General features: G+C 57.9%; 1 protein-coding gene across 1 annotated transcript; it reads right to left on the reverse strand.

Annotated features, from left to right (window-relative positions):
* Window positions 1-1,583: 1,583 nt before the first annotated feature.
* On the reverse strand, window positions 1,584-10,012 carry NEU4 (neuraminidase 4). The gene is made up of 4 exons (XM_059167386.1): window positions 9,939-10,012; window positions 7,117-7,320; window positions 6,754-7,009; window positions 1,584-5,645 (listed from the first exon to the last, which is right to left on the reverse strand). The coding sequence occupies exons 2-4, from the start codon at window positions 7,315-7,317 to the stop codon at window positions 4,663-4,665; spliced, it is 1,440 nt and encodes a 479-aa protein (XP_059023369.1). The 5' UTR covers window positions 7,318-7,320; window positions 9,939-10,012; the 3' UTR covers window positions 1,584-4,662.

Here is a 10,012-nt window from a genome sequence, read left to right on the forward strand (position 1 = left end):
TCTCATCTCTGCCCCCCCCACGTGCATGTCCCACAGCCTCCATAGGGTGAGATCCCTACAATTCAGGGTGCCACGGGGCATTACCCTCCAGGAAGCCTGTCTCCAGACTTCCTCAGCCTGGCACGGCTCCCCCTGACCTGAGAGTCCCTCCCAGGCAGCACCAGGGCCCTGGGCAGTGGGCATGCAGGTGGACTGCACAGGTGGAGAGAGGGTGCAGCATCGGTAGAGAAAGAGCCCTTCCCACTCACAAAGGAGCGTCTGTCCATCTTCCGGAAGAAGATACAGCCCCGCTGTGAGGAGACCTGAGTTCTCGTCCCAAACTTGCCCCTTCCCAGGGCACCCTGTCCAAACCCTCAGGGGCCGTCCGTGCACAAAGTTCCCCCCAGGTCCTCTGCACGCACACCCTGGCTTGCCGCACAGGGGTCCTGTCCTACTGTGCCAGGGTCCTGGCCAGTGCTGTGCAGGACGTAGATGCACCTCGCCCAGGACAAGGCAAGGAGGCCGCCTTGCTCTGAGGGTGCCAGGCGGAGTCACACATGGAGGGACACTGCTGGGGAGTCTGCGGGCTGTGCAGGCTTGAGAGTCTGAAGAAACCAGTAGCTTCCATGGAAAGACAAGGACAGTAGTGAGAAAATGTCACACATCTAAAACTAACCCCCAGAAACACTTGGCTTTCATATTTTCAAACAATAAGCAGTCAGAAGAAAAAGTGGCCAAGATCTTCTATTGACAACAGCAACAGAGATCAAATGCCCGAGGCATCGGTTTTATGAGAAATGTGTGACCCCACAGGACAGCTTGGGTGCAAGGGCGGAACACCCCCGTGGCAGGAACACTTGGCGCCGTTCAGAGGCCACGTTAACTGTAGCAGTAACACGGTCCCAATAGAAGCCCACATCTCTGCAACTGAGAAGTTCACACGGAGAAACAAACAAGCAGGCAAGAGCCAAGGAAACCGAGAAAAGAAAGTGAAAGACAGCAGCTTTATCAGACCTGCAACTATCGACGGACGGTGGCACACACACCAGAGGACGGCCGTTAGGGGACAAAGACAGAGGCAGTGGGAAGTGGTGTTTATAGCACGAATAAAAAGTATCAGGCAAACTCCCTCCTCCTGCCTTGCACTTGCACGCATCCCAAATGTAAGTGTAAAACAGAAACCCTGAGGCTGGAAGGCAGGGGTGAGTTCCTCACCCTAGAGCAGAAGACCTTCCTGATGCTGGCTAGAATTCACAGTGTCATGAAAGAGAAGATGGAGACATTCCATTCTACAAATTGGAGGAAATGCTTTAATGTGGCAAAGAGAAGTGTCAAAGCAAACTAAGGGAAAGTATTGATGATATTACACAAAAGGTTAATACTCCAATTAGATAGAGATCATCTAAAACACGGAAAGGGCGAGGTCAAAGGAACAGTGGGAAAGTGGAGAGAAGCTATGATGAGGCACTTCCTAGCTATGCACACGTGCATGTACACATGCACATGTATACACACATGCACGTGTACATGCATGTATAAATGTATGTACATGCACACGTACACATACACATGAATGAGCACACGTACATGTGCACACTTGTATGACACAACCATACTCATGGGCATGCACGTGTGCATATATGCACATGTACACAAACATGTGTACTCAGATGCACACGTACCACACAAACCAAAAACACTATACATATGTGCACTCCATGTATGGATGTACACATCCCTTCAGCAACAAAAGCTGTTCCATTCACTCATAAGGAAAATGCAGACTATAGGGAGCCTGTCCGCAGGCAACACTGAACCATCCTCCACATCACTGGCAAGGATTCAGGGACGAAGGCCCCTAGAGCACCAGAGTGTGGCGGGCGGGATGGCCACACTGGAGAACTTACACTAGCCAGGTGTTAGCCAAGCATTTGCCGTTTGACCCACAAATCCCACCTGTGAAATAACGCCCGGGGGTGAGCCAGGTGCCCGGGAGGTCCCAGGGCAGGTGGCCGGAGCAGGAGGGCCCGACACAGGCTCTGAGTGAAGAGAGTCCCTGGGACCTCGGCCCATGCTAGTCAGTGTGGGGTATGGGCAACTCACTGCCCCTGCAAGGAACCGAGTTGGCGTCCCATCAAAAGACCAGGGAGCACTTTGAGCATAAAAAAATACCAAAATTAAAAGTAAAAATCAAATTAACACATTTTGAATATGTTTTTAAACAAATGAGATCATTATCTTAAAAAAAAAAAAAAAAAGACAAAACACACACAGCAGAGAGGGCAGGAAGCAGTGGCCTCGCCAAGCCACCGGCCGGGCCACCCACTGGCAGCAGCGAGGCTCCGATGAGAAGCCAGCGAGCCAGGCACAGTCAGCACTTTGCTGCTCACCTTCCCGGAACACGGCCTCTGCAGCCCGCCTCCACTCACTTTTTCCATCCCCTGCTCTGCCCCAGCCCCATGTGTCAACGACCCAGGCTGGGGCATCTCGCCCACCCCCACCCACGCCCGCCCAGCAGGTCCCTCCCTGCCAGCTCCATGCATCTCACTGGCGGTGGTGGCAGGAACAGGGAGGGGGGGTGAGCCTGGGCTTTTCAAATGAGGCCCGAGGCAGGGAACCCAGAGCATATGGCATGTGGCCGCCCTCACAGCCAGGGCCCACCTGAGCCCTGCACTTGGAGCCCCTCTGCCCAGGAGGACGAGCCCTCCCACGACCTGGGCTACCCTTTCCTGGTCTACAGAGCTGGAGCCAAGAGCTGGCCACCTTCAGTGAGGAATCCAAGGTCAAGCTGGACACACAATTTCCCCTGGGGTCACATCCCCTGTTAATGGGGTACAATGTTGTAACTGATGATTTCAACGGCGATACAGAATTATCAACCGAAGTCCTGGCTCACTCAGGGCTTCATCTCGGTGACACACACCCTGAGGTTTGGACAAATGCACAGTGACACGTCCCCACCATGAGAGCATCACATAGCGTCATCCCACGGCCCTAGGAGTCCTCTACACCCCACCTGTTTATCCCTCCTCCCCACAAACTCTGGCAACCACCCGTCTCTTGTCATATGGGGTCACAGGGCACACTTCCACTCAGTGGTACACAGTTCAGGGTTCTCCATGTCTTCTCTGTCTGGACGGACGACAGCTTGTCCGCTCATCTTCCAAAGGACATCCGGATTTCTTGCAAGGTCCGGCAATGACGAATGAAGTCACTATGCACACCCATGTGCAGGTTTCTGTGTGGACATGAGTTTCCAGTTCATCTGGATAAGCACCAATGACCACAACTGCCACATCCTATGATAAGAGGTGGTTGTTGATAAGAAACCACCAAACTGTTCCTGGTGGCTACCCTGTCCCACTCTCTGCCCGCGGGAGGGACAGTCCTGCCGGGACGTCCCCACGCTCGCCAGCAGGTGGTGCTGGCAGCGCTCCAGATCCTGCCCATTCTGCTAAGTGAGGCGCAGGACCTTCCCCTGACACAGGATATGGAGCATTTTTCCATACTCTCAGTTGCCAAAATACACAAATAACTCTTAAACTCAACAGTGAGAAGACAAACAGCCCAACTGAAAAAGAGGCAAAGCTCTAAACAGACACTCACCAAAAAAATCTACAGATGGTACCACCACTTTGGAAGACTGGAGAGACAGCTTCCCACACGGGAATCTACCCAGTAAACCAGCACGGATGGTCCTGAGACTCCCGGCAGAATTCACGGGGAAGCTGGGCCACCCAAAACTCTCCTCTCCTAGTGTGCAGACTTTCAGTGAGGGATTTGGGGTCTTTAATAGGGTTTTTCCAATTTTCTATTTCTTCTTTCATAAGTTGTATTTTTCCAGGAATTGTGCATCTTGTCTAAATTTTTAAGTGTATTGGCATAAAAAGGTTCCTAATATCTTCTTGAAATCTTTGAACATCTGGAGGAGCCCCGCACACCCTCTCACATTCCTGATGCGGCTTATTCACAGTTCTCTTTTTCTATCACCAGTCTCAACAAGATTATCAGCTTAATCAGTTTTCTAAAAACCTGGCTTTGGCTCTCTTTATTCCCTCTACCATATGATTTTTCCTATCCCTCTAGGTTTGCTCATGATTGTTCTCTTCCTTGTCCTCCCCTTTGGATTCAGTTTCCTAACCCCGCTACGGTGGGGCGGCGGCGGCCCTCGCTTCAGCCCCTCTCGCACAGTGCGTGCAGTGTTCACGTAATTAATTTCAGACTCTTTCCTCACTTTCACCAGACCTGCTTCTTTGGGCCAGGAGCAATTCAGAATCATGTTTCTCAATTTTCAGAAATCTTCACAAGGAAGATTTCCTTTCCATTCGCATTTATTTCTAGCTCAGTTTCACTGTAATTGTCAATCCTTCAAAGTCTTGTAGAGACTTGAATTCATGATCCAGCATGATGTCAGTTTTTACACCTGGGTGTATTTGAACAGGTGTAAACAGGTGTATTTGAACGTGGTTATCTCCTGCTGGGTTCTCTGTCCATTTAGTACGGTCTGCCCATCAGCCTGACCATATCTTTTGTATCCTCACTGACTTTGTCCGTTTGCTCTATCGGTCTAAAATTTTCCACTACAACTATGGCTCTATTTTCTCCTCTAGGTCTGTCTGCTTTTGCGTCATATTTCAAAGCACAGTGTTAGAGACATACAAATGGGTCTGGCGAGAGGGCCCATCAGGAAGGCCGGCAGCGCTCCTGAGGCTTACCCCCGAGGCTGCGAGGTTTGGGGCCCGCCGGCACATTCTGCAGGACCTCAGCGAGGGAGAACATGCAGAAGGAGATCTCCTCGTAGGAGACCCTGGCCCCACTCTCATACAGACAAGCAAAGGTCAGGGCTCCCTTGAGGGTGGGACCGATGGAGGCCAGGTCAGAGTAGCCACTGGGGCCCTCGTAGATCACCCAGGGCTCCGTCCAGCTGTGGGGGTCCAGGGGGGACCGGCTCAAATGGATTCCCATGTGCAGCCGAGCCCTGCGTCCCACCGGGTGGGAATACAGGAGCCAGGTGGGGCTCTGAGACAGGGTAGCAGGGAGCCAAGGGAGTCTTGGGGCCCAGGGGCCCCTGGTCCCACTGAGCCCAGGCCCCAGGCCAGGCTCCTGAGGGCTGGACCTACATCCCTCCATCCCGCTGAGCCCTTGGTCCCCTTGGGTGTCTGTAATACCCTCCTCTGAGGGTTGCCGGACTCTGGGACAGAGGCATGGGGACTGGGGGTGGTTCCTGGCATCTGCCGACCATCTCTCAACCCTTAGAGAGTGGAGCGGGCCAGGGAAGCCCAGGATGCTGCCTTGGCAGCCCCAGGAGGTCTCAGCCAGTGCCGGCACGAGCTCCCCGGGCAGGAAGGAAGCACCCTCATCTGTACTGAATGCCTGCACGCGGCTGCCCAGGGGACTCCGGGCGTTGCAGTAGAGGAGGCCACCAGCCTGCCCACCGTCCAGTGCAGCCAGCTGGCACTCGCCCGAGCGAAGGTTGGGCACAAGGTCTCCACGATGCCAGGTGCGACCGTGGTCGTCACTGTAGAAGGTGAAGGCATGGGGGCTGGTCCTGCAGATCCTGCCGAAGCATTCCCTCCGGTCCACGCGGTAGGTGTAGGCCGGCACCAGGAGGCGGCCGGAACGCAGCTGGATGCCGTGGCCAGGGCCGACGGCAAATGTGGCCCAGTCTGTGGAGGAGAGGGGCTGCCGGCCATCCCAGCCAGGAGACGGCCGTGGCCGCAGCCTGGTACCACCACCCACCCCAGGGAGTTGGGGAGGATCCACAGCCAGTGCCTCAGATTAAGGGACGGCTCATGAGGAAGCCCCCACCGACCGTATGTCCCTGCCCTCCACTCCTGCTGGCCGCTCTAGATCGTCAGGGGCCAGACAAGCCTCTCTCCAGCATCAGCAGGAGCCAGGAGCCAGGAGCCCAGGCAGGCTACTTGGCTAAGTTCTCAGCTTGTGAGCAGGTAGCCAGTCCCGGAGTGTGGATGGACAGTCAACAACAGTGCTGTCCAGACAGCGGGGCAGCCAAGGGCAGGGGCTATGCAGACCTTCAGGGTGGGGTCAAGCCCTGAGCCTGAATCCCATGGAATGGGTTCCACGGGAGCAGATCGCTCTCTAGACCAGCTCTGTGTGTCCTGTCCAAGCCTCAGAACCTGCCACACCTCTCAGCTTAGATCCTATCTACAAGGGTCAGGGTGACCCCTAGGTCAATGTCCCCATGGCAGGGTTGGGGTGGCCTCAGAGGGCAGTTGGTGGTCAGGCCTTTAAGGAAGGGGCAGAAGGAGTGGAGGAAAAGCTTTAGGGTCAGGCAACATGCACAGACCTGATCCCTAAGCTGGACATCCCCGGGTTAGAAGGCAGAGGGCAAGTGGTAAAGGAGGTGAGGCAGCAGTGGAGTTGGGAGGAGGGAGGAAACTCAGCGCTCAGACAGAGACAGTCTCAGTTAGATGAGCCTGCTCTCCAGGCCTAGGGAGGTAACCAGCACCCATCTCTAGGACTGAGGGGTTCAGGGGAGGAGGTGGCAGCCCCAGGAAACAGTGGGAGTGGTCCTCAGGCTGGGAGCCATTGTAGGTAGCCCCCTGACCTGCAGCTGGACCCTTCCCCCGCCCCCCATCGTTTGGACCCCCAACCCAGTGTGGACCCCCTAGACCACTGTGCAGACACCTCCCCATGAGACCCCACCGGCCACTCTGTGGGCCCCCTAGCCCAGTGCAGACAAGCCCAGGTGCATCCCACCCTGCTCCCCACCACCCTATGAACATCACAGCCCCCTACCCACACCCCACCTACCCTGCTCTGCGCCGCCCACCGCCTCCTCCGTGAGGTCCCTGGCCGCGCCCCAGCTGCGCCCCGCGTCCCGGCTGGTCACGCAGCAGAGGCGAGCGGCATTCCTGCCGGTGGCGATCTGCGTAGCCTCGGGCGTGCGGCCCCGCACCGCGATGAAGAAGAGGAAGATGGTAGCCGTGTGGGCATCATGCACGGGGCAGGGGTTCATGGACCGGTGCTCCTCCAAGGCCGCCGTCGCCAGCACGCGCACGGCACCCCACTGCCCGGCGGAGGGAGGGAGGAAGGGAGGGCAGGCAGCCTCAGTTTACCTGTGCGCCGGGCGGTGCCCTGCCCGAGTCCTGCCCGCCATAGGTGCCCGACACTCACCCTCACGGAGCTCCCGGCCAGCGTGCCGCTCCTTTGCACCAGGCGGTGGGCATGGGCATCATCAGGGCTGAGCCGCTGCTCTGCAAAGGCCAGTAGGGTGGGCACAGGGGGCACAGACAGCAGCGCGGGCACACGGTACGTCAGGCCACTCCTCTCGCGCTGGAAGAGCACAGTCCGCTCGGGGACATGTGGGGCCCCCATGTTCTGGGGGGCACAAGCCAGGGTTCAGTTTCCCCAAATAAGGGTCCCACGACCACAGGCAGCAGGGAGACACAAACAGACACACCAGATACACAGAAAATGAAACAAGGAGAGACTTAAGCGCTGAACAGAGAGGCACACACAGATGCACGCGCATTCACCACGGCCCTGGGAGACAGAAAGACGCTTGCATTCCACACACTCAGACACAGGCTTCTTGGAGAAGGCGCCCCAGCTGCTGCCCCCACCCTTCTCAGACCTGGGGGGCTCTGGGATTCTCGGGAGTGGCCAGGATGGATGGGGGCGGGGTGGGGGGAGTGGCCTGCTGAAGGCTGTGGGGGGCGCAGTGGGTGTCCTGCTGAGAAGGGGCCTGAAGTCCAAGTCCGAGCAGGATTTCTGCAGGTGCAGGGAACCAGCCACCCTGCTCCTTGGGCTCCTGAGCCAAGCTGGGAGTTATGGGAGGTCCAACAGAGCCACCCCACCCGCAGGGTGCCCCAAATGGCTCCCACATGTGCCTCAAGGGAGTTAGAGGCTGTGCAGGCTGGAGGGGCAGTGAGCAGGACCCTGAGGAGGCCAAAGAGGTCACCGCCCTGCTGTCCTACCCCACACCCTCCTGGCAGAAAGGGGGCCCAGCCAGCTCCAGCCTGCACTGGGGGTACCCTTGGGAAGAAGCTGCTCCCCACAATGACAGGAGGAAGATCTGCACCCGCCATGTCTGAGGCCCGACAAGCGGCTGCTCACAGAGGTGGGAAGCCAGGCTGGGGAGGGTGTGCAGAGCCTGGGGGCCTCCTGGAGCAAAGGCTAAGAGGGGAGGGGAGAAGGGCAAAGAGGAGGCCACATTCCAGGCACCAGGCTGACCCTGGCTGGAAGGACCCGGGGAGGGACTCAGCAAGGACAAAGAGGGCTGTCCTCGCTGCAGTCCTGTTCCCGACTTCTGTCCCTGCGTCCAGCGCTGCACCGCCCGGCTCCCTGACCTTGGCCGGTCACCTGGCCCCCTTACCACAAGTTGGGGCTCCTGTAGGGGTGCGGGGGAATGACCAAGGGCAGCCTTTCTGCAAGTAGCCTTCCTCCCGGGAGTGTGCTCCCAAGTGAGGCTATGAAGGGGTATATCTGGTGTGCACCAGGGGTCTGCGATCTCCCAGAGGGGGGTTTCTTTCTCTGATTTGCACAAAGGCAACCATGGGCTGACCCGGCCCCCCACAGGGATGCAAGTGAGGGAGGGAACACGGTCGGGATCTGGGGCCAGCAGGCAGAGCCAGACTTGGAGCAGCCAGAGCCCACAGCCACATGCTGGTCAGCGCTCCGCACCAAGGGGAGGAGAGAGTGGGAGGAGGGGGGAGAGCACGAAGCCCCATATCCCACTTGGTAGCACCTCTCTCAGAGGGTCAAGCCGCTGCACACAGGGCATGGCCCGGACACATCTGAGGAGAAGGGATGGAAAGGGGTTGACCCGTGATAGGAAGAACACCCTAAACAAGAGTGGTCTCGCTCAGACGCATGGGAGGTCACGCTGGCTGGCTCAGCCGGCGGCCCCAAAACACAGACACCTCACCTCAGCCCACCTCTGCCCAAGGCCACCTGCTCCTGAAAGGCTCTCATGGGCAGCGCCGTGGCCTGCTCCATCGCCCCGTTGAGCCCAGCAGGCCCCCTGCCAATCTCAGGCCTGGGGGCTGTGAGAGCAACTTCCTGTGTCTGGAAGCCCCTGGGCCCCACGCCCACTCTGCCTTCAAAGGGCAATTGTGCCCCAGCAGGAAGCAGGTGTCAGTGGCACGTGTCCCTCCAGGCTGAATGGATACAAGGGCACATTCTTTGCACTTGGCTTCCTCCACTGGGCCAGAGACCACCTGGACTGTGAGGTTGCCCAGAACCGCTGCTCACTCTGCTGCCTGCCCAAGCAGGATGAGGGCATCCCACGCTGTCCTTGCCTAGGCCCCAGGTCTCTGCAGAGCCCCAAAGTCCTGGAGAGAACCTCTCAATCTAAGAGGCAAAGCAGAGCCTCATGGGCAACTGGACCAGTTTGGCCAAATCGTTAGGGTCCAAGGATTTGGCTTGCCCAGGATAGGACGGCTGTGTCCCAACATCTTGTCAGGGCTTCTGGACAGCCCAGGTCCCCACCCACACCCCCAGAGGAGCACAGCCCCTGTCCTCCGGTAGGATCCCAGCCTGCCGCAGGGCACTTAAAAGCACGCGTATGAAGAGCAAAGGGCTTTGCATACAAGTTGGGCAGAGGGGTCCCCAGGTCTGTCACTTTGGGAAGGGTCTCAAGTCTGACCTGAGTGACCTGTGCCAGGTGAGGGGCCAGAACTCAGTTGCAAAGCTCGGGCCTCATGGAGCAGGGCCCACACACCCGTCAGCTTCCACAGGCCGGGTCAGGCCCCCAGCTCTGAGCCCCAGCCCAGTGTACCTCTCCCAGCCTCTTAATCAATCCCTGGGCCCTTGGGCACCCCTGCTGCTTGGACCAGGCAGTGATCCCAGGCAGGGCATCCGTGAAGAGCATCTGACCAGTCAGCCTTCCATGCACGGACCCTGCCCTCGGCCCAAGGAAGGGCGGCCAGGAGGACGGAGGAGCCTATTTCTGGCCCTCAGGGGCTGGGGTTCAGGTGAGTGGGGAGGGAACTCACCGGGCACCACGGGGAGGCTGCAGAACGGCTGTGGGGCAACGGCAGGAGTGCCTGCTTCTCCAACCCAGGGAGCA

Source organism: Mustela lutreola, chromosome 3, assembly GCF_030435805.1.
Source record: "Mustela lutreola isolate mMusLut2 chromosome 3, mMusLut2.pri, whole genome shotgun sequence".
Lineage (NCBI taxonomy): Eukaryota > Metazoa > Chordata > Mammalia > Carnivora > Mustelidae > Mustela > Mustela lutreola.